Here is a 25240-nt window from a genome sequence, read left to right as displayed (position 1 = left end):
CTGTCTGCTGAGCCACTGTATCTAATCCTATCATGTGTGGTACTGTCTGCTGAGCCACTGTATCTAATCCTATCATGTGTGGTACTGTCTGCTGAGCCACTGTATCTAATCCTATCATGTGTGATACTGTCTGCTGGGCCACTGTATCTAATCCTATCATGTGTGATACTGTCTGCTGAGCTGTGTATCTAATCCTATCATGTGTGATACTGCCTTCTGAGCCACTGTATCTAATCCTATCATGTGTGATACTGTCTGCTCAGCCACTGTATCTAATCCTATCCATAGTTTATAGGGTCGTAGTGCTATAGATATGCTATGCTGTCTCATATACACACTTTTTTTTGGGGCGGACACATGTATTGGGGCTATTTCCCGGACATTTTAAGCCCTGAGGGTATGTTCACACGGCAGCGTCTGTTACGGCTGAAATTACTGTGCTGTTTTCAGGAGAAAACAGCACCGTAATTTCAGCCGTAATGGCATGTGCAGGCGTCTTTTGCTGCGTCCATTACGGAAGTAATTGAAGCTGGTTTTCCATGGAGTCCATGGAAAACGGCTCCATTTACGTCTGAAGAAGTGACAGGCACTTTTTTACGCGCCGCCTTTTGACAGCGGCGCGTAAAAAAAAATGACCGTCGGCACAGAACATCGTAAGACCCATTCAAATGAATGGGCAGATGTTTGCCGACGCTTTTGAGACGCATTTTCGGACGTAATTCAATGCTAAAACGCCCAAATTACGTCCGTAAATAGTGTGTGTGAACCTAGCCTTAGTGACGCCCCGGCTGCTAGTGCTGCATTGTTGGGTCACTTAGGCCATGAGAAGTTTGCGGGGGGGGGGGGGGGGGGCAGTAAGAATTTTTGCATCGGGGCCCATGAGCCTCTAGCTACGCCCCTGGGTAGATGTAAACTGCTGTTTAGGCAGGCTGTAGGGCTCAGAAGAGAGGGAGTGGCATTTGGCTTTAGGGAGCGCAGATTTTGCTTGGTAGTAGCTCTGTTTGGAGTTTTGCTGGTATTTCAGTTTATAATATGGGGGCATCCGCAGATGTGTGGCCAGTGTCTTATCCGCTTTTGGAACACTGCACATTTTGCATCGCCATGTTCTGGGAGCCAGAACATTTTTATTTTTTCACCACCAGAGCTGTGTGAGGGCTTATTTTTGCGGGACAATCTGTAGTTTTCACTGGTATCATTTTGGGGTACATGTGATTTTTTTTGATTACTTTTATTCCATTTTTCGGCAAGCAAGGTGACAAAAAAACATCAATTCTGACAATGTTTTTATTTCTTTTTTATGGTGTTCATCCGGGGCTATAAATTAACCTTTTACTTCATTCTGTGGGTCGGTACGATTACGGCGATACCATATGTATATAGTTTTTTTATGTTTTGCAGTGTTTGCCGATCTGCGCTAAACACTAAGCAATTGACCGCCGCTTTTAAAGGGGTTAACTGCAGAAATCAGCGGCGATAGGCCGCTGATCGGCAACAGGGAGTGCAGGGCAGACACCCTGCACAGTTAACCGCCTCTGCAGTGTAGCGCCCCGCGCCGGTTAACTGTCAAAGCACAGACATAACTGTATGTCAAGGTGCGCGAAGTTACTGCACACCTTGACGTGCATTAACGGCAAGGTACAGGAAGGGGTTAATCTCACTCTTTTGGCTTGCTATTAAAGTCTTACCCTTGCACTTTCTGATTACCAAACTATTAGGGCATGACCACACGTGGCGGATTTCCTCCGCAACTGTCCGCATCAATGCCGCACAGAATCTGCGTTGCAGATTCTGCTGCGGATCTGCACAAAATGTGCAGAAAATTGATGCGGACTAGCTGCTGCGGACTGCGGGAAAAGTGCTTCCCTTCTCCCTATCAGTGCAGGATAGAGAGAAGGGACAGCACTTTCCCTAGGGAAAGTAAAAGAATTTCATACTTACCGGCCGTTGTCTTGGTGACGCGTCCCTCTTTCGGCATCCAGCCCGACCTCCCTGGATGACGCACCAGTCCATGTGACCGCTGCAGCCTGTGCTTGGCCTGTGATTGGCTGCAGCCGTCACTTAGACTGAAACGTCATCCTGGGAGGCTGGACTGGAGACAGAAGCAGGGAGTTCTCGGTAAGTATGAACTTATATGTTTTTTACAGATACATGTATATTGAGATCGGTAGTCACTGTCCCGGGTGCAGAAACAGTTACTGCCGATCGCTTAACTCTTTCAGCACCCTGGACAGTGACTATTTACAGACGTCTCCTAGCAACGCTCCCGTCATTACGGGAGCCCCATTGACTTCCTCAGTCTGGCTGTAGACCTAGAAATACATAGGTCCAGCCAGAATGAAGAAATGTCATGGTAGTAAAAACAATACGCTCCGCAGCACACATAAGATCTGCGGACTTCATTGCGGAATTTTGACTCTCCATTGAAGTCAATGGAGAAATTCCGCCATGAGTCCGCCACTGCTCCGCAACAGACAGAGCATGCTGCGGACACCAAATTCCGCTCCGCAGCCTATGCTCCGCAGCGGAATTTTACGCCTCGTCTAAACGAACACTGCTAAATTAAAGTGTAAGTCAATGGACAAACGGCACCGCTGCGGATTAACGCTGCGGAGTGTCCGCAGCGGAATTTAAGTGAAATTCCGCCACGTGTGAACCCGCCCTTAAGCTTCCTGTCCGTAGTCTAGTTCATTGCTGCCTCTATACAAAGTGTTGCTGATCATTCGGGAACTAAACTTGGATTGTTTCCTGACACATGCTACAACCTGTTGCCGCTTATCTGTGTACCGTACTTAGATTGTTTCCTGACAACGTAACTTCCTCATGCTACAACTTAATGCCACTTATCTGTGTGGTAAACTTAGATTGTACCTTGACTACTTTTGCTATTAGCACACTCCTGCCTGATTTTTTTAGCCATTGGACTTCAAATGAACTTGACAGTAAGGGTATGTTCACACGCAGTAGCAAAATACATCTGAAATTATGGAGCTGTTTTCAGTCGAAAACAGCTCCTGATTTTGAGAAGTTTTTTTAACAACTCGCGTTTTTCGCTGCATTTTTACGCCTCCAAAAACATCCCAAGAAGTGTCCTGCACTTCTTTTGATGAGCCGTCATTTTACGCGCCGTATTTTGACAGCGATGCGTAAATTAAAAGCTCGTGGGAACAGAACATCGTAATTCCCATTGCAAGCAATGGTCAGATGTTTGTAGGCGTATTAGGGGCATTTTTTCAGGCGTAATTTGAGGCGTAATACGCCCGAATTACATCTAAAACTACTGCGTGTGAACATACCCTAATGCTGACTGTCTGCTACTCAGACACAGCTCTCCCTTTCTGCCCGTATAGTTCTATCTGCTGCCCAGCATGTGAAACATGTTCCCTCCAGAGAGCAGCGAGCAGTGGAGATAACAGGCATGTGATGTGTAACATCCCATATTACAGCTAAGGGGTAGAGTGGAGATTACCACATGTTCAGTATACGTAATGTCACACAACCAGGTGATAAACACAAGGAGCATGGTCATATGTCTGTATGTGAGACTGGCTTACAGAGACATTTCATCTACAGATAATACATTAGTAAGTCACTAATATTACTGTAGTTAAACCATATTCACACATTTTTAAAAGATAGGAAAATCCCTTTAAATCATTATGCGAATGGTTCAGGATGACACTGGATTTGCATGTGATGAAGGCAACATTATGATGTAGCATTGAAGTGAATTTATTAAGTTCTTCGGACGAAAATAAAAATTTCAATTTCTGCCCAGGTAATCATCACCATCATCATCATCTTCCGGTAACACTATATTTTATATTTTGAGATAGCGCCACAAGTCACTTCCGATTAATTGATTCCTAAGTCATGAAATCCCACTGTGACTGATACTTTATTTTAGTTGGAATCCAACATATCAATGAATTATTAGGACACCAAAATAAAAAATATTATTTCATAAAATGTTGCATATAAGATAATTGGAAAAAGGGGTCTTGCCTGGGGTCTTAACTAATTTTGGGGTCTGGGTTCTGAATTAATTTTAGTGGTCTGGGCTAGGGCCTAAATGAATTTAGGTTTGGTGTCTGAATTCATTTTAGGGGTCTGGTCTTAGGTGTCTGATCTGAGGTCTGAAGGAATTTAGGGGCTGGCTTGGGGTCTGAATGAACTTAGGGGTCTGGTCTAGGGTCTGAATTAATTTAGTGGCCTTGTCGACATTTATTATGCTGCTTACAAATAAAACCATTATTTTTTTTTTTTTTTGGTACAGTGATTTATAAGTACATGCAAAATTACTTTTTTTCCTCTTGTTTAATTGGTAGGCATTCCCAGAGATACAATTTTTTCAGCGGTTCTACATTCCTAAAAAAGTTGGGTATCTGCACTACCATATAGTCGTTTGGACAGATCAATAGATTATATTATTGATTCATTGATTGTCATTCATTGATTGTCATTCATTATCAAGTTATTTATCTTGTCAACATGTATTTTTTATGTTGTCATTCTACATCATTCTATGTCCTTTACTGTATTCTATTACATTATAAAAAAAAAACTACAAAAGATATTGGTCATGCATTCAAGTGTTATTAAAATATTATCTGTCAGTCTTCCAAAAAATCATGCATGATCTATTACTCATAAAAGATTAGAGTCCTACTACCAAGAGGTATTATGAAGCTTGCGTACATCTCAGGGGCCATGTCCTTTTTGGTTTTAAAGAGATTAGATCAATGTGAGCTGATAACAGCAGAGTAATCAATGAATTCAACGTAACCAGTTATTTTTCAAGGAAAAATTATAAAAATTAAACGTGAATTTTTTCGTCCAATACCTCAACCTTTTATTTCAAGAACATTCTTTTCAGCAATATGCAATATACCAAAAGGATTTTGAAATTGTACAAAAATGGTAAATAAAACTCCTGTAAACATCTTTTGTTATGGATCTTTACATGTTCCCACAGCTCGATTTGCCTGGAACGCACTATTCCATTCTGAAATGACAATGTTGGGGAAAGTAAAGCGTTGGGACCATGTAGAACTCTACGACTTAAAGCTAAATTTTCATATTTTGTCTGTACTTACACGGTAGTAAATGTTGTAAATATAGTAATAGGGTTGTCTCATGAATACAAACCCTGCCCAAAGGCCCTATTAAGACATATGACCATCATACATCATTTTCCGCTGCTCTAGATCCCCTTTCTACGAGCTAGAATAATAAGCTAGAGGCGTAACTTAAAGTTCAGAGACTTTAAAAGCGGCACTGTAATAGGATGCCACTTTAACCACACGTCACTTAGTAAAATCTCTGATCTACTAGATCTGTCACGTTCAACTCTAAGTGATATTATTGTGAGGTGGAAGCATCCAGGAGTATCAACAGCTCAACCAGGAAGCGGTAGACCATGCCAACTTCCAAATTGTTCCAAACTACCTCTGGAACTGACATGAGCACTTAAATTCTGTGTTGAGAACATAAACATCATACAGGGTATCCCGCTGCTCCAGAACCCCTTTCTATCAGCTAGAATAATAAGCTAGAATCGTAACTTGGGCTACAATGCAAAATCTCTAACAGGCTGAAGTTTCAATGCACAGCTGGGTGTCCGGGAGCACTACTGTGCATGAAAAACTCCTATGGATATGCCATCACGTTATAAAATGGAAATAACACTTTAAATTTATAATCTGCATGCAACATATCTGCTTACATAGGATAGCATTCCTCTGAGCACACAATTTTTTTTCTAGGGAAAAAAAGCATTAGGGCTTATTCACATGAACAGGATAATCGGCTGTGTGATGGCTGCTTTTTTAATGGCAGTTATGCGGCTGCATTAAAATCAATGCACTGTTATGGGACTATTCACACGGCTATTTCTTTAACGGACCGTATGACTGGCCCATGAAAAAACAAGGCAAGTCCTATTTTTGCCCGTTTTCATGGATTCCTCAATAGACTCAAGTATATGAGGGATCTGTGAACTCAGCTTCTGCACGGGTCCAAATCGGTAGTGAAAAAATTGAATTTTTCAAAGGCCAATTTGACACCCGTTTGTGTGAATAAGTCCTTAAAGGGAACATGTCACCAGCATTTAACATATTGAACTTTACTTATCCCTTGCTGGCAGCTGCTATAAAAAGTTAATTGCCGTTATCCCGTCTTCTAAACTCCTCCTCCGACTGTAAATAACGGTCTGCAAACATTTTGCGCCTTTTATCGTAATAATTCGGTATTCCTTTGTGCGCACACACCAGAAGAGGACATCAATGCACAAGCGCGGGATTTTGTGTGCTCTGGGAAGGCGATGAGCTGTCAATCAAAAGTAAGGAGGCGGGGGAAACTCGGAAAGATTGAGGAATGGAGATATGACTCTTTTCAGATGAAGATCTGACTCTTTTATGCTCATTAGCATACGGCATGGGAACACTAAAAAACTGAATATTAAACCTACACAACTGACTAAGAAGACAATTATAGGATATATAGAAATGATTTATCACCCAGTACCACCTGGTATTGCTGGTTTAACAGGTGAAATGCTGGTGACAGGTTCCCTTTAAGGGCTCTTGCACATGACTGTATTAGAAATCCATGTTCTAAAAATTTGTAATAAGGACTGCTATGGTTTCATAATATACTGTACCTCTATGTGTCTACAATTTCTATATGGAGGCACATAGATGTATTTCCTTGCATGCCGTATTAGGGAGTTATTCTCACCTAAAATCATTGCTTCTATGGGAGAATACGGTGCTTCACTCAGGCACCATAGGATGGCACACAAAGTGCCTATAGGTCTTTGTGCCTCAACGGACCGCTGTACATGGTCTGTGCACACAGTTTGATCCCTTACTTAGCAGTTCCTCTAAAAATAAATGATTATTTCGCACAGTTGGACACCTCAATTGTTTGTCTGAAATAACATAAAAATGCAAGATATTTTTACACCCAACACCCTCTCAGTTTGTTTTCACTCACTGGCAATAGTCAATTTGCAGAAAATGAAGCCGAATGCAGGAATTTAGCAAACTATTGTGAAGCAGCCTTACAAATTCTCAAAGGAAATGTGTTTCACTTAGAAGGAAAGTAAAACTGTTGCTACATATTTCAAAGTTTAATAAATTAACTTTATTTAATAACAGAAATGTATCTTCTGTTTAATAACAGCAGAGGAGCAGTGTAAATTATAGCAAATGACTGACATGGAAAGAATTTCAGCATGTAATGCCCTTAGATAGGAATACAAATTATTTAATACTCAGTTTCTACTTTGCAATATCTTGTACATTTGTTTGTATGTTCAGTTAATTAAGAAGACCTATATTTTTATTGTTATTCATAGATATGCTGAAATCGAGTAATTTAGCTAGATAAGGAATATGCATTTATCAATTTCAAAAAAGCCAGCGTGAATCTTGTATTTTAAATGAAGTGTTTCACCATCTAAAATAGAAAGCAATTTGCAAAAGACAATCATTGTGGTGCCTGACGTACCAGCTTTATATCTTTTAACATCGTACATGACATAAAAGTGAATGTGCAGAAAAATCTTATGACATGTCACAGATGCCTGTATGTCCAGAATCAGCGGTGTCTGGGCATACGGTCACTGCACAGAAGGATTTAGGAGCACTGTCATGATTTTGTTTTCGACTGGTGCTTTAATGTGAATTTGCTTCTTTGTCAGAACTTCATGATAAGGGTCCTAATTATAACACAGTGGCAAATTAGGAGCGGAGTACAGTATGTTACATAAATATCAGTAAGGGTCCCACCACAACCATGCGCAGCAAAAATGACACACTGTACAGTACCTAAATAGTAGTACCACACATTACCTAAGTAAATACCTCCATACAGTGACCAAATGCTAACTCCATACATAAAGTAATCTAATAACAGTGCAATACAATGTCTAAATAATACTGCTATATAATTACTAATAAGTTCATGGTGGCCTTGGCAGCCAGACCATCAATGGTGCCTTCTTCAGCATTATTGGCATAAAAAAAAGGGCACTTTGGCGGAGAGGTATTAAGACTTGGAACATCACATGTTCTGTAGTGTATGTACAGTAGAGGTATTAAGACTGCGCCAATTTTAATAAATAGCAAGATAGAGTAAGATGCAGCAAACTTATTAAGACGCACACACAATTTCAGCTTACCGTGCGACACTGAATAAAATTTAAGCCAGCTAGAAGCTGGTGTAGATTTTAGCTATAATTAAAACCAGCGTTATTTATGGTAAATGTGTTGATCCGTGATGGCCACGCCCCTTTTGCCAAGCTCCAAACATTTTTATTTACAGTGACGAGAGCGTGAGAAACTGCCCAAAAGCCAAATTTTTTCAACTTTTGGGCAGTTCACGATATTTCTACGACAGAAAACTGGCATAGGAAAGTTGTTAGCCCCCTACTTTAAAGCCTTCCTCCAGCCGTAAGTTTTAACTTGACAGTGGTTGTCAGTCTTTCTCTTGTAAACTCAGCCATTTGTGCATATAAATTCTTTCTTTATTTCTGAGCCATATTACCCAGTGAGTGATGCTTCTTTCCTGCCACATAGAGGGCCCCACTTTGATCTGTCAGAATTCCCTGGCAGTCAATAAGACTGAGAAGAACTTTCTCCCTCCGGCATACCAAAGCCTTCACCTTAATTTATAGCATATTAAATTACAGTCTTTTCTTAGATAGCAAAACAATAAATTATGGTAATTGTTCACACACTCTAAACTGTTTTGCATCAAATGCCTAGAAATATGCTGTAAAAGTGATTACAAAAAATTATTTTCTATGAGCATGAAGCTATAGAAAATGTCTATATATGTAACATCCTCTTAGGCTAGCCTCTCTCTATGCATTACAGTAGCTTTTGAGTCAGGGCAGCCCATAATAGCCCATTCATTACCCATGAGCTTTAGGGTATGTTCACACGCCCTATTTACGGTGGTAATTCAGGCGTTTTATGCCTCGAATTACGGCCGAAAAAACGGCTCCAAGCCATCTGCAAACATCTGCCCATTGAATTCAATAGGTCTTACGATGTTTTGTGCAGACGGGCCATTCAGCGCCTTTCTAGGCGTTGAATGACGCTGATTGACAGGGAAAGTCATTCTGCCTTGCCAATCAGTGCTTTTCATAGATGCAAGCAGCGCGATCACGTAATCGCGCTGCTTGCGTCATTCAATCCCAGGAGACCTGCGCAGAAGAGAGCAGGTCTCCATTGCCGCCGGACGGCGTGGAAACGGGATCAAGGTGAGTTTGTATAGTTTGTTTTTTATTCTAATAAAAAAGTGTGTGGCATTATCTAGGGGGGGGGTGGTGGCTTTATCTACAAGGGGTGGCTTTATCTATAGGGGGCTTTATATATGGGGGAGGCGCTATCTACAGGGGGCTATATACTGGGGTTGGCTATATGTGGAGCACTATATACAAGGGTGGGCTATATGTGGAGAACTATATCAAGGGCTGGGCTATATCTACAGGGGGCTATATACAGGGGTGGGCTATCTGTGGAGCCCTATATACAGGGGTGGGCTATATGTGGAGCACTATATACAGGGGTGGGCTATATCTACAGGGGGCTATATACAGTGGTGGGCTATCTGTGGAGCACTATAGGGGGAGCTATATCTGGGACACTATATACAGGGGTGGGCTATATGGGGGGCACTATCTACAGGGGGCTCTATGGGGGGCACTATCTACAGGGGGCTCTATGGCAGGCAATATCTACAGGGGGCACGGTGTGTGTGTGTGTGTGTGTGTGAGACACAGTGTATGGTGCTATTATAATTCGAGGTTCAGTGTATGACGTTATTTAGGAGCGTAGTGTGTGGTATGATGAGAACTTTATCTTTGTTTATAGGTGTAGAAATGTTTGAAAAGTGAGAAGCTGAAGACATCTGAGCGGCAAACTGCAGAAATGGGCTCTCACCAGAGAAGTCATCATAGAGGTCTGGACCGGATGAAGAAAAAGAACTAGAATCTGAGACGTCCCCGGTTAGTCACTTAATGTAAATGTTTATTCTGCCTCTAATCAGTACTGTAGTCACTGTATGATCTGCAGCGAGATGATGAGTGGTATGATTAAGATATGATTTTTTTGTGAAACAGCAACTCCCAGCATATCCTTACCATTCTTCGGGCCATGCTGGGAGCGGAAAACAATTTAGTGCAAACCTATACGTTAGGGGTTGCACTAAATTGAGGTGTATTTGTGCTGGTGTTGTATATATGTACTGAGCTTGGTTCTGGGACTGTATTTATGTACTGAGCTTGGTTTTGGAGCTGTATTTATGTACTGAGCTTTGTTCTTGTGCTGTATATATGTAATGATCTTGGATCTGGGGCTGTATTTATGTACTGAGCTTGGTTTTGGAGCTGTATTTATGTACTGAGCTTTGTTCTGGTGCTGTATATATGTACTGAGCTTGGTTCTGGAGCTGTATTTATGTACTTAGCTTTGTTCTGGTACTGTATATATGTAATGAGCTGTGTTCTGGTGCTGTATATATGTAATGAGCTTGGTTTTGGAGCTGTATTTATGTACTGAGCTTTGTTCTTGTGCTGTATATATGTAATGATCTTGGATCTGGGGCTGTATTTATGTACTGAGCTTGGTTTTGGAGCTGTATTTATGTACTGAGCTTTGTTCTGGTGCTGTATATATGTACTGAGCTTGGTTCTGGAGCTGTATTTATGTACTTAGCTTTGTTCTGGTACTGTATATATGTAATGAGCTGTGTTCTGGTGCTGTATATATGTAATGAGCTTGGTTCTGGTGTTGTGTATAGAACTATATTGCTTGTAAAATGTACAAATGTTTTTATGCTCGAGTTACATAAAAAAATGTGGAAAGGAAATGACACGCCATTGATTGGTAGGGAAAACAAACATGGCGAGGGGGAAGGAGATGTCGGTAAAGAGGTTAAAGAGGTAAAGAGGTTGAATCTTTGCCCCAGGTGCTGGAGAACCTAGCTACGCCTCTGCGTTATCCCATGAATAATATTATGTTTATTTAAATAAATCACCTTATTCTAAACATGTTTTATACTCTTTAAAGTGTGTTTTGTGAAACTTTCTAAATACTTTCTATTAAAAATTATTTTTACTCTTTGAGATACAGCTGCTTTGTATCCTGTATACAGAGCAGCTGTATCTAGCGCTGAATCCTGTATCCGTCAGGTCAGCGGCACTGACAGTTCAGTGTCATCTCTTACATGCAGGATCCACCTGTAATCGATAGGTTGATTGGTAATAGCTTCAAAAAATAAAACATTTTTTTTATTAAAAAGTATTTATAAATATGCACAAAACATTTTTATATAAAAAAAATATATTTCAAAGAAGTTCAAAGCCTTTAAAAAGAAAAATTCTGTGACAAGATATCACATTTATAAACTTATTGTAGCACCGTCTAGTGTTTCAGCACTCCCCTTATAGTGCATCCACCTTACTAAGTGATCAAAGGTGGAGACACATGTGCCATTCACTACTCCTCTGGTTTCTCTGCTCAGTTTCATCTTTGGTGGTGCGGAGGGATTCCTGCTGGTGAGCAGGCTGTCCTATAATCTTCTGCATCTTTTCTGCTTGTTAGAGGAGAAGAATTACATCTTCAGCATCTTCACTGCTTGTCAGCAGCTTCTGCTCTTTTCCACCGCCACGCTGTACTTACCCTCATCTTCTGTGGCATCACTCCTCTTCTCACTGCTCGCGTCTGGCGGTCTCTCCAGCCACTGACACACTCCACTGGGTTCTAGTGTGTGCGTGTTTGTTCTTAAAGGGCCAGAACATGCCAAAAGTTCTTACCCAGCTTCCCTGGCTATTTAAGGTCTCCTTACTTCTTTGCCACAGCAATTTGGTTCTCTCAGAGCTCCCTATTCCTTGTCCTTGCTATTTTTGATATTGAATTTTGTACCAACTTTTGCCTGTTTTTGACTATCCACGCCTACTGCCTGCCCTGACTATTTGCTACGTTTACTGCGACCTGCTCTGACCATTTTATTTGTTTATCATTACAAACCTCTGCTGCCTGTCCTGACCTTAGCTCTCCAGAACACTCAGTACCTGTAACGTCAGTAGTCTCCAATGGAGACTACTCTGGGGGTAGCGACCTGGGGTTCCCCTGCAGCGAAGTCCACATCCCTGTACAGGGGTTAAAGGATGTAGACCAGGGGTTCCCTTAGACTCTCCTCCCCAGAGTAGCCCAAAGTCAAATTCCTTGGTGACAAAGTGGGTTCACTCCGCCCCCTCCTGGCCCAGTTACAGCCTATTCCTCAGGCTCCATGGTACTGAACGTGCACAATGACATACTCCTACTCTGATAAGCATAGTAGGCTTAGCTATAATAAATAGTGTATACAGACATGAAGCATGCTTATATTTGTCTCAGCTTATTCTGGATATACACATAATGATTAACATCTCCCATAGATGTGCATTGTATAATTAAGCCACATATAATGTGTGCATGATGGTGTTACACCACGGTTGCTGTCTGCTCCATTAACATTACTTCTGCTACATTTGTGAAACATTTAACTAGGAATTCTAGCATTAGCGGCATAGTATTTTAACCTTCACTGCAAGCATTACTCCTGGTTCATTACAGTTAGATTAGATTGCTTTAATTAGTAGATGACAACCTTGTACAACATAAATGCTTTGCCAATTGAGAACATTTTGTGTAATATCTATAAAGATTGTATCTTAAATGTTAATTTTTTTCTGTCGATTAGGTCTTCACTGGTTGTTCCTGGTCCATTAGATACCAGGGGTGGCCCAGAAAAGCTCAGTCCATCTGTTTGTGAAAGCAAGTATGACCCAACAGCTTATCATCTCTATGTTGGAGGTCAGGCAAAAATAACTGCTGTACTGCTCCTTAATAGCAGTCAGATGCTCCACTTATGACCCCCTTTTGAATTAGCGTATCATATTTTCTCACTTCACTAGTCAAATGGTAGCAGGTTTAATACTAGTAGCACCATAGGGGCATCTTAGAGCAGAAAGACCTGCACAAAGCTGTTGCCAAGGGCTAAGTCAACATTTTAAGTGCATTCAAGTTGAGAGTGCAGCTTTTTTTTTTATACCAGCAAAAGAACATAAACAAAACAACGGTAATGGATGTTAAAGGACCACTGTATATGAGAGTTGGAAAAATTCAGAACCTTCTATTGTGAGTGTAGTGATATGCAGATTATGAGTAAGGGTAATTATTGCCCTCATAAGTATTACTTTCTTATATAGTTATACTGAGGCCCAGTTCACGCAGAAACCGCTTTGCAAAACTCGTCAAAAACCGGCCAAAAATGCCTCCCATTGATTTCAATGGGAGGCGGGGCGGTTTTCTCCCGCTCGCGGGAGAAAGAAGGGACATGCCCTATCTTCGTGCGGTTACGCCTCTGACCTCCCATTGACATCAATAGGAGGCAGAGAAAGCGTATTTCGCTTAGTTTTTTGCCCGTAGCACCCAATGGGTGCGACCAAAAAATGCCGCGAAAAATTCGGCAAACAGCGTGCAGGAAGGTCAAAATCTGCCTCAAAATCCCAAATGCAGAATTTTCCTACTGCAAAAAAACTCTTTCAATAAAAAAATAGCTGAATTTTATAGTAAACATGGAATAAGTGAAAACAGTTAAACATTTGGACACTATTTCTAAGGTTGAAAGACAGAGCCTTGTATACATGGGTCTCATTTAGCATTAAAGGGGTATTCCAGCCAAAGCATTTATCACCCATCCGTTGCATACGTGATAAATGCTAGGATCAGTTCACACTTCGTTTTTTATGTACATTCAGCATGTGCGCAGGGAAAGTTCATGGCGCAGATGCCATATGTATCCATAGGGCTCCATGAACACATCGAATGCCAAAGGAGTATCCTGACAGATCCCATTTAAGGGTATGTGCACACGATGAGAGGCTTTAACGGCTGAAATGACAGACTGTTTTCAGGAGAAAACAGCTGCCTCGTTTCAGCCGTAATTCCTCCTCCTCGCATATTGAGAGGCTTCTCTGAGAGCCGTAAATTTTGAGCTGTGCTTCATTGAGTTCAATAAAGGACGGCTCAAATTACATCTGAAAGAAGTGCCCTGCACTTCTTTCGACGAGGCTGTATTTTTACGCGTCGTCGTTTGACAGCTGTCAAACGACGACGCGTAAATGACAGGTCGTCTGCACAGTACGTCGGCAAACCCGTTCAAATGAATGGGCAGATGTTTGCCGACGTATTGTAGCCCTATTTTCAGACGTAAAACGAGGCATAATACGCCTCGTTTACGTCTGAAAATAGGTCGTGTGAAACCAGCCTAAGGGTATGTGCACACGGTGAGAGGCTTTTACGGCTGAAATGACAGACTGTTTTCAGGAGAAAACAGCTGCCTCGTTTCAGCCGTAAAAGCTCCTCCTCGTATCATGCGAGGCGTCTGAGACGCTCGTAAATCTTGAGCTGCTCTTCATTGAGTTCAATGAAGAACGGCTCAAATTACGTTGCAAAGAAGTGCCCTGACAGCTGTCAAACGACGACGCGTAAATTACAGGTCGTCTGCACAGTACGTCGGCAAACCCATTCAAATGAATGGGCAGATGTTTGCCGACGTATTGTAGCCCTATTTTCAGGCGTAAATCGAGGCATAAAACGCCTCGTTTACGCCTGAAAATAGGTCGTGTGAACCCAGCCTAAATGTTCTGATCAATTAGCTATTGTTTCCAACTACAATCCCTGTGGATGTTGAGTTTTATGTCTACGTTACACAATTTGAAATTATGTGTTAGAAGCCAGGAAGACAGCATGTACATTCTATTATACTTCTATTAAGGGATATCCAAAAATGTTTTGTAGAGTAAATTATTTTTCCTTTGTCTTTGAGTCCTATGATATAAGCTCTAAATCTGCAACACATTTGTTTTCTATTTGCAGCTTACTTCAATATGGTGTTTTTTATGTGATTTTCAGAACAAATTAAATCCATCCACAAAATAACACATTTTAAGGCTATGAAATAAAATGTTTGCAGTTCACATGGAAAATCACAGTCTGACATCTCACTTCTCTGTTTAGAGACACAGAGTTTATGGTGTTTGAGACAAAGATGAAGAATGTGTGAGGCCAGCAGATATCAATGTGACTACAATATAATATAGATATAACTTTATCTTTTTTTATTACAAATAATATGTTAAACATTTAGCTATAGAATACATTAGGACCAATCTTAATATTACCATCATACTGGTAGACTTATAAATGTTTGTGTTTTTAATGAGACAGTTACGAACATGGTACAATTAAAGGGGTTGTCCCCATCAGACACATTTATGACATATCCACGGGACCCGCAATTATCTCTAGAACTAGGGCCCCCTAAACCCTGTACTACTGCTCTGTGTTGTGGCTGAAGAGTGTGATTCCCGACCATGAATTACGGAAACAGCTTAGCTCACTGAGCTACGCTGTTTCTGTAACTCCCATAGGAGCGAATGTCAGTTACGGAACAGTGTAGCATGAGAGCTACACTGTTTCCGTAACTACCATTCTATTTAGTTATATGGGACTTACGGAAACAGCATAGCTAGAGGTAGGTGTGGGTCCCAGAGGTGGGACCAGTATCTATCTGACATTTACGACATATCCTGTGGATATGTCATAAATGTCTCTCATGGGGAAACCCCTTTAATGTTATTTTATGTACAATTAAAAGTTATATAATTTGCCAATATACTTTCTGTACTAATTCCTCACAGGTTTGTAAGATTTCTGCTTGTTGTTATTCAGTAGGTACATTCATTGTTTAATTTTAGAGAATATAATTCTGTCCATGGTCATGTGATGGACACACAGGTGCTGGGATCGTTAGTTACAATATGTGTATCAGAATACAGAATTTTATCCGCTGGATGCAGTACAGTATATATATACGAAAATGTTATAACTTTTAATTATACATAATATAACATTAACTTGCTGAAACTGGACAACCCATTTAACATGCAGATGTGAGGCTGGGTTTATCCTGCCACTGTTGTAGGATCTATTTCTTTTTTAAATGATCCAAAAATAACATGGCACAGTTATTACTGTAATTATTTTTTTTTTTTTTTTTTTACTGAAGCAGTGTCATCAGCTAAAGCCCTATAAATTCTATTCATGAGAACCATTGTTAGCCCATGGAGTCCATTTAGAAAGATTCATTTCAGACAGAGCCAATGCAATGTCCTATGCCCATACAACAGGAAGCAAAAGAGCCCATGCCACATCCTTGGACCATACAACAGGGCACAAAGAATGGACTTAACACCTGATCATTTTATAGACCAGTTGCCCAAGAAACAAGAAGCAGAAACCCAAAAAGAAATATGGCATGAAATACCAATTAGTACTGATAAAGAGGTATATAGAAAAGTACAATTGTATATAGACTTTAAGGGAACCTTGTAGCTCATGTACAATGTGGCAACATTCTCCCTTTGAATATAAAATAAAAAACAATGTAATATATATAGTGGAATATAAAAATAGAAAACATTGTAATTTATAGGCCCTGTTCACACAGTTTTTGGGCGCTGTTTTTGATTCGGAAACCACGCCAAAAAATGTCCGAAAACGTCTCCCATTGATTTTAATGGGAGGCTGAGGCGTTTTTTTTACCCGCAATAGGAAGAAAATGCTCACGAGAAAAAGAAGCGTCATGCCCTTTCATTGACATCATTGGGGGGCAGAGAAAGCGGTCTTCGCTGTTTTTTTTTGCCCGCGGCGCACAGTGGCCACAGCTTTAAAGCGTTGCTAAAAACGCCACAAAAAACGCTGCAAGTGTTCTGCCAGCAGGTCAAAATCTGCCTCAAAATTCCTGAAGGAATTTCGAGGCAGATTTTTCCACCTGCAAAAAAAACTCTGTGTGAACAGGGCCATATATAGTGGAATATAAAAATATAAAACAAAGTGTATTACTTTAATTAAAGTCACAAAATCCTGTATTTTTTTATTGGAAAAAAAAGACTTCTTTACTTTTCAAAGAAACTCAATAAGGCAAGACATACAGAAACCAAGTCCATAAAGTATTATGCAGACAGTAAAGAGAGAACTCGGAAATTTGTTCTTCCAGTTTAATTGATACCTTATTGCTCTCTGCTATTGGGAGAAAATATGTTAGAAAGCGTACTCTTCCAAGTTTTTAGGGAATTATGTATCACATTCATAATACACTACAACTATTGGAAAGTTCTGAAATAAACTACGTAACCTGTCATTTCAAACGAGATTACGCGTGCCTTGCTGGAATCTCACAGAAAAGATTCAGAAGTGTCAGGATTCTGAATAAACATCACGTCCAGGCTGGTAGTGATGTATATTCATTATCAGGACACTACAGTAATGTTAGTATTTGTGTATGTGGATGCACATAACGATATAACTATATTGCTAGTGCAGTGTAAATGAATGGAGAGGAGTGCATGACGCTGATTGGTCACTGATTGGTCAGCGTCATACACTCCTCTGTACAACACCCACTTGATCTAAAGTAAAACACGCCCACTTGGGCATTAAGAAACTCATTAGCATAAAGCTAAAAATCGCTCATAAAGTGGTTTAAAATAGATCTAAAATAAAAAGCATTACTGTCACCTACATTACAGCGCCGATCTCCTTATATAGGAGATAGGGGACTTATAATGTGGTGACAGAGCCTCTTTAAGGGTATGTTCACAGGCTGAGTAAAAAACGGCTGAAAATTACGGAGCTGTTTTCCGAGAAAGCAGCCTCTGATTTTCAGGCATTTTTGAAGCTGAACATGAAGCTCCTTTTAATTTGGAGCTTTTTTTCAAGCTTCTTTTCAGGCGTTTTGTGAGGCGTTTTTCATTGTGTTCAATGGAAATTCAGCTCCAAAAAAAACGCCTCAAGAAGTGACATGCTACTTCTTTTTACAGAGCGTCTTTTAAAACAGCGGCATAAAAAGATGCCCCGTATGAACTAAATGCAGTTTTTCCCATTGATTTCAATGGGAAGATGTTTGTAGGCGTTCAGCTTACGTTTTTTCAGGCATTTTTGAGGCGTAAATGCCCCCGAAATACGCCTAAATACACTGCGTGTGAACATACCCTAAGTCTTTACTTATAGCATGCTGTAGCCATGTAATTAAATAAATTCCTCTGACCTAATAAAAGCCAAATTTTAACACACGCAGTTGGGGCGGGTTCACACATGGCGGAATTCCACTTAAATTCCGCTGCGGACACTCCGCAGCGTTAATCCGCAGCGGAGCCGTTTCTCCATTGACTTTCACTTTAATTTAGCAGTGTTCGTTTACACGATGCGTACAATTCCGCTGCGGAGCATAGGCTGCGGAGCGGAATTTGGTGTCCGCAGCATGCTCTGTCTGTTGCGGAGCAGTGGCGGACTCATGGCGGAATTTCTCCATTGACTTCAATGGAGATTCTAAGTTCCGCAATGAAGTCCGCAGCTGTCATGCACATGTCATGTGTGCTGCGGATGCGTCTTGCTTTTTTAACTTGACATTTCTTCATTCTGGCTGGACCTAGGTATTTCTAGGTCTACAGCCAGACTGAGGAAGTCAATGGGGCTCCCGTAATGACGGGAGCGTTGCTAGGAGACGTCTGTAAATAGTCACTGTCCAGGGTGCTGAAAGAGTTAAGCGATCGGCAGTAACTGTTTCTGCACCCGGGACAGTGACTACCGATCCCAATATACATGTATCTGTAAAAAAACATATAAGTTCATACTTACCGAGAACTCCCTTCGTCTGTCTCCAGTCCGGCCTCCCAGGATGACGTTTCAGTGTAAGTGACGGCTGCAGCCAATCACAGGCCAAGCACAGGCTGCAGCGGTCACATGGACTGGCGCGTCATCCAGGGAGGTCGGGCTGGATGCCGAAAGAGGGACGCGTCACCAAGACAACGGCCGGTAAGTATGAAAATCGTTTGCTTTCACTAGGGAAAGTGCTGTCCCTTCTCTCTATCCTGCACTGATAGGGAGAAGGGAAGCACTTTTCCCGCAGTCTGCAGCAGCTAGTCCGCATCAATGTACTGCACATTTTGTGCAGATCCGCTGCAGAATCTGCAACGCAGATTCTGTGCGGCATCGATGCGGACAGTTGCGGAGGAATTCCGCCATGTGTGGTCATGCCCTTGGTGAATATGCTGGATCCTTGTACCTCTACACAATCTTATATCCCTATCTCAAAAACACATGCTTGGGTAAATTCCATAGGACCCCAGTCTGTGATTTTTGGAGCTTGAGAGGAGCCCCAAGCAAACACAGGGAGAATATACAAACTCTGTGCATATGTCATCCTTTTTTAAATTTGAAGCCACAACCCCTTCATTGCAATGTAATAGGTCTAACCACTGTGCCACCATGCACGGTGCAGTGTAGCTTTATTTTACCTAAACCTCTGTTCATACTGGCATTTTTTTGTTTTTCATCAGCAATTCCAGCAAAAATGTCAAAACCCTGATTAATACCTCATGGTCTCCATTAGGGCTAGTTCAAACAAAGTTTTTTAAACTGTTTTTGATCTGGAAACTGAGCCAAATAATGCCCGAACTCGCCTCCCATTGATTTCAATCCTGGGAAAAAAAGCGACATGCTCTTTTATCCTGCGGTCCCATCTCTGACCTCCCATTGAAATCAATAAAAGGCAGAGAAAGTGTTTTTCGCTGCGTTGTTTGCCCGTAACGCCCAACTGAAAAACGCTGTGGAAAATGGCACAAAAAATGCAGCAAAGAAAGTGCAGGCAGGTCAAAATCTGCCTTAAATTCCTGAAGGAATTTTGAGGCAGATTTTTTTGCCTGCAAAAAACTCTGTGTGAACATGGTCTTTGAGGGCGGGTTCACACATGGCGGAATTGCACTTAAATTCCGCTGCGGACACTCCGCAGCGTTAATCCGCAGCGGAGCCGTTTCTCCATTGACTTTCACTTTAATTTAGCAGTGTTCGTTTACACGATGCGTACAATTCCGCTGCGGAGCATAGGCTGCGGAGCGGAATTTGGTGTCCGCAGCATGCTCTGTCTGTTGCGGAGCAGTGGCGGACTCATGGCGGAATTTCTCCATTGACTTCAATGGAGATTCTAAGTTCCGCAATGAAGTCCGCAGCTGTCATGCACATGTCATGTGTGCTGCGGATGCGTCTTGCTTTTTTAACTTGACATTTCTTCATTCTGGCTGGACCTATGTATTTCTAGGTCTACAGCCAGACTGAGGAAGTCAATGGGGCTCCCGTAATGACGGGAGCGTTGCTAGGAGACGTCTGTAAATAGTCACTGTCCAGGGTGCTGAAAGAGTTAAGCGATCGGCAGTAACTGTTTCTGCACCCGGGACAGTGACTACCGATCTCAATATACATGTATCTGTAAAAAAACATATAAGTTCATACTTACCGAGAACTCCCTGCGTCTGTCTCCAGTCCGGCCTCCCAGGATGACGTTTCAGTGTAAGTGACGGCTGCAGCCAATCACAGGCCAAGCACAGGCTGCAGCGGTCACATGGACTGGCGCGTCATCCAGGGAGGTCGGGCTGGATGCCGAAAGAGGGACGCGTCACCAAGACAACGGCCGGTAAGTATGAAAATCGTTTACTTTCACTAGGGAAAGTGCTGTCCCTTCTCTCTATCCTGCACTGATAATAGAGAGAAGGGAAGCACTTTTCCCGCAGTCTGCAGCAGCTAGTCCGCATCAATGTACTGCACATTTTGTGCAGATCCGCTGCAGAATCTGCAACGCAGATTCTGTGCGGCATCGATGCGGACAGTTGCGGAGGAATTCCGCCATGTGTGGTCATGCCCATAAGTCAAAGAAATTGTGAGAATTCGCTTGGTTCTTTAAAAAGCAAATCCCTCATAGCTGCCATTATGAACGAAAGTTATAATGCTAGTCTAAGAAAAGTGAATGTATTAGTACGGTTTAAGACATCTACAAAAGAGAAAGAAATGAATAGAGGACAGGCCAGTGTATAATTTCAATGCCTATTTAGAAAGATTGGAATACAGTAATAAATTTATGACATATGAAATATTTTCTATTTTATGTTCATACTAATCCACATACCTGTAATGATGGATGTGATTTATTTATATCTCCCCAGCTAAGAATCCAAACCTGGTCATGGGATTTGTCATAAAGTAATTTTGCTGGATACGGGTCAACTTGTATGGTCTTAAAAAAAAAAAAGACAAAAATAATAATTACAAGAATACACTTAATATATTCCATCCAGGATGCATTTATATATGATCTCAAATCCCCTGTGCTGTGGGCACATCTTACAATACCAACATACAGTGAAGAAATAAAGAATGGGGCAATGAATGAATTAAAAAATAGATTGTGCTTAAGTAAATGGGATCTCGAAGGAGCAATAAAAGTAAATATAGTTACAGGCTACTCAATAATGAAAATTCCATGTTACAATAAGAAAATAATTTTCCTTACAGGCGTTTGTATGGTATAATGTACATCTTAATGCGATAATTCAAAGAAAATGCAATATGTTCTATTTATACCACTAAAAGTTAGCCTGAAGTTTACTCGGATCCTGAACTATTAACACAATTCATTATTTTATTTACTAGTACCTGTTTAACTTTCTGCATTTGGATGTCAATGATTAAAACCCTGTGCTGATTTGGCTGGGATACATATATATATTTTTCCCTCACGTTGATGGCTGAAGACCATGAACACAATTGATTGGGGTCTCCTTCATTTTGTTGACACATCTCTTCCTGAGGAGAAAACATATAATGGACATGTTAATAACAGTTCTTGTCTCACAGTGGCTTGTTTTTGCCTGTTGACAGATGTTAACACAAAAAGCATTGTGCAGGAAAGCTTAACACCTTCCTGCCCTATGATGTACTATTATGTAATGGGAACTGAGTAGTTCCAGTGAATTTACATCATAGCACATCAAGGTGATGGCGCAGGCATAAGACTTGTGCCCGTGCCATTACTAGCGGGTGACGGCTGCATTATATAGCTCACACCTCACTAGTACAGCCAGGAGATCATTCCAATCCCAAACGCTTAATCCCTTAAATGCCGTGGACACTATTGGTTTTAGAGGATGGGAGATCTTTCGGCCACCCGTTATATGATGGAGGTGTGTCGGTTGCTATGGCAGCCGGGGGCCTAACAATGACCCTCAAATCTGCCATCTTGGTAAACCTATTAGGCCCTGGAGGCCCTAGGGGAAGATGCCTGTCAGTGTTCCACTGACAGACATAGAACACTGAAATACAGTCAATCAATCAATCAATTGCATAGGTTACTCCCCTAGGGGGTCTGAAATTTTTTATTTTTATAAAGTGAACGAAAATGTTTCAAATTATTAATAAAAGGAAAAAAAAAACAAAACGCAAAAACGTTTCCCGCATTGAAAATGGTTTATTTAAAAATAAAAATAAAAAAGTACATGTAGGCCACGTGTGTAACGACCTGAACTATAAAGCAATCACATTATTTAACCCCCACAGTGAACGCCTAAAAAAATAAAATAAAAAACAATAAAGCTGGTTTTCCCCACTGTTCAGCTATGTACACAACGCTCGGATAAGGGTCTGCAGTGTATTCGACACAGGACAAGAAAAGAAATCCGGACCAAAGCCTATACTAACCTGTTGTAACTATGGTGTAGCAGCACACCCCTGCTTTTCTGGCTGCTCCGTGTCCAGACGGCCTCCTGTGATGATGTTTTATCACGTGTGATAAATACAGTCTGTGATTGACTGCAGGGGTCACATGTGATGAAACGTCATTATAGGGGGTAGCCTGGACACAGAGCAGCCGGAAGAGCTGGGACACGTTGCTATGGCAGAACTGCAAGAAGTAAGTATAGGCTTTATTTATTTTTTAAACCTGCAGAATACGCAGCGTAATTGCAGCAAATTCTGCAAACATTTTTTGCATTATTTGACTTCCCCATTGAACTTAATAGGACATTTCTGTGCAGCAAATCCACAGCATAAGTTGATATGCTGCAGATTTATAATCGGCACCACAGTTAAATTTATGCACACGCAATTTTTTACGCAGTGTGTAAACGAGAGTTGCTAAGCTCCCCCAAATCTGGACGGAAAACCTGCAGCATATATGCTACGTTTGATCATATCCTTCTACTATTACATTTTTTTTATCTCCATTTCATCCCAGGAAACAAAGCAACATAGAATTATAATAAATACGCTAGATGAGATTCCTATTAGAAAACGGAATAAATTGTAACTTCCATACATAATGTATCTTTGGAATTACTCCAATTAGCAGCGAGATTGGTCTGATAATTGCAAGAAGGGTTAATGGGCATTTTCAATGCCATTTCAAATCCACCCAGTCTATCAATGTTGTAAGACAGCTGGTGTCTGGTGTCGGGTCTGCAGGGCTACAGGACATGATCAGACTTTGTTGATATGCAATGATGACATAAGCCACTGTCTTTTGTTCCTAAGTATCAGCTGTAACCTTTTTCATGTTTTTGCTTCCTCAAAGTAAAATAAAAAAACAGAACTTTTTCCTCTGTTAAGATCATCTTAACTAAAACAAATGTCACCAGATTATAAGTGCTCTATCTCCTACATAATCTGATCGGCACTGTAATGTAGATAACAGCAGTGGTTTTTATTTTGAAAAACAATCATTTTTGAGCAAGTTATGAGCAATGTTAGATTTATTCTAATTACTTTCTTAAAGAGGCTCTGTCACCAGATTTTGAAACCCCTATCTGCTATTGCAGCAGATAGGCGCTGCAATGTAGATTACAGTAACGTTTTTATTTTTAAAAAACGAGCATTTTTGGCCAAGTTATGGCCATTTTTGTATTTATGCAAATGAGGCTTGCAAAAGTCCAACTGGGCGTGTTGAAAAGTAAAAGTACAACTGGGCGTGTATTATGTGCGTACATCGGGGCGTGTTTACTACTTTTACTAGCTGGGCATTCTGATGAGAAGTATCATCCACTTCTCTTCAGAACGCCCAGCTTCTGGCAGTGCAGATCTGTGACGTCACTCACAGGTCCTGCATCGTGTCGGCCACATCGGCATCAGAGGCTACAGTTGATTCTGCAGCAGCATCAGCGTTTGCAGGTAAGTAGCTACATCGATTTACCTGCAAACGCCGATGCTGCTGCAGAATCATGTGTAGCCTCTCGTGCCGGCTCGTCTGACACGATGCAGGACCTGTGAGTGACGACACAGCGTGATCTCTCGAGAACACGCTGTGTCTGGACTGCCAGAAGCTGGGCGTTCTGAAGAGAAGTGGATGATACTTCTCATCAGAACGCCCAGCTAGTAAAAGTAGTAAACACGCCCCGATGTACGCACATAATACACGCCCAGTTGTACTTTTACTTTTCAACACGCCCAGTTGTACTTTTGCAAGCCTCATTTGCATAAATACAAAAATGGCCATAACTTGGCCAAAAATGCTCGTTTTTTAAAAATAAAAACGTTACTGTAATCTACATTGCAGCGCCTACCTGCTGCAATAACAGATAGGGGTTGCAAAATCTGGTGACAGAGCCTCTTTAATAGACAACTGGGCGCGTTTTTACTTTTGACCAACTGGGTGTTGTACAGAGGAGTGTATGACGCTGACCAATCAGTGACCAATCAGTGACTAATCAGCGTCATACACTTCTCATTGTTCCAGCCTAGTGCGATTGTGCAGTGAAAGAAGCTGCACTGGAACAATGGGAAGTGTATGACACTGATTGATCACTGATTGGTCACTGATTGGTCAGCGTCATACACTCCTCTACACAATGCCCACTTGGCAAAAAGTAAAAACACACCCAGTTCTCTATTAAGAAACTAATTAGCATAAATCTAAAATTGCTCATAACTCTCTCAAAAATGATAATTTTTCTAAATAAAAACCAGTTGTTACCTACATTTCAGCGCCGATCAGATTATGTAGAAGACAGGGCACTTATAATCTGGTGACAGAGCCTCTTTAAAGAGAAGCCTTCACCTGCCCATACACGTTCAGTATGTAATAGGCAGGGCTTCACAAACACTGTCTCACTTTACATTTTTTTCCTATCTTCCTCCGTTATTTACATATCGGTGCCGTTATATTCGGCACCCGATATGTAAATAAGCCCCTGAACTGTCAATGGGGCGTTTCTATCTAACTAAATGGCATGGGGGCGTGGTCTTCGCTCTGACGCTCTCCAATCAGCTACGGACAGTGTCAGGGCGGCTTGCGCTGTGTTCCC

At 41.3% G+C, this 25240-nt stretch overlaps 1 protein-coding gene across 2 annotated transcripts in view; it reads right to left on the bottom strand.

Annotated features, from left to right (window-relative positions):
- The window catches only part of FSTL4 (follistatin like 4), a 917181-nt gene that overhangs the window by 9317 nt on the left and 882624 nt on the right, over nucleotides 1-25240 (bottom strand). For both annotated transcript variants that reach the window (XM_075859960.1, XM_075859961.1), the window contains exons 13-14: nucleotides 21603-21752; nucleotides 21076-21183 (exon numbers count right to left, since the gene is read on the bottom strand). In XM_075859960.1, the coding sequence (XP_075716075.1) occupies nucleotides 21076-21183; nucleotides 21603-21752 (258 nt within the window). The remainder of the gene's footprint in view (nucleotides 1-21075; nucleotides 21184-21602; nucleotides 21753-25240) is intronic.

The sequence above is a fragment of the Rhinoderma darwinii genome, chromosome 3 (assembly GCF_050947455.1).
Source record: "Rhinoderma darwinii isolate aRhiDar2 chromosome 3, aRhiDar2.hap1, whole genome shotgun sequence".
Lineage (NCBI taxonomy): Eukaryota > Metazoa > Chordata > Amphibia > Anura > Rhinodermatidae > Rhinoderma > Rhinoderma darwinii.
The sequence above is the reverse complement of the archived record's forward strand: the minus strand, read 5'-3'. Positions and strand labels throughout refer to the sequence as shown.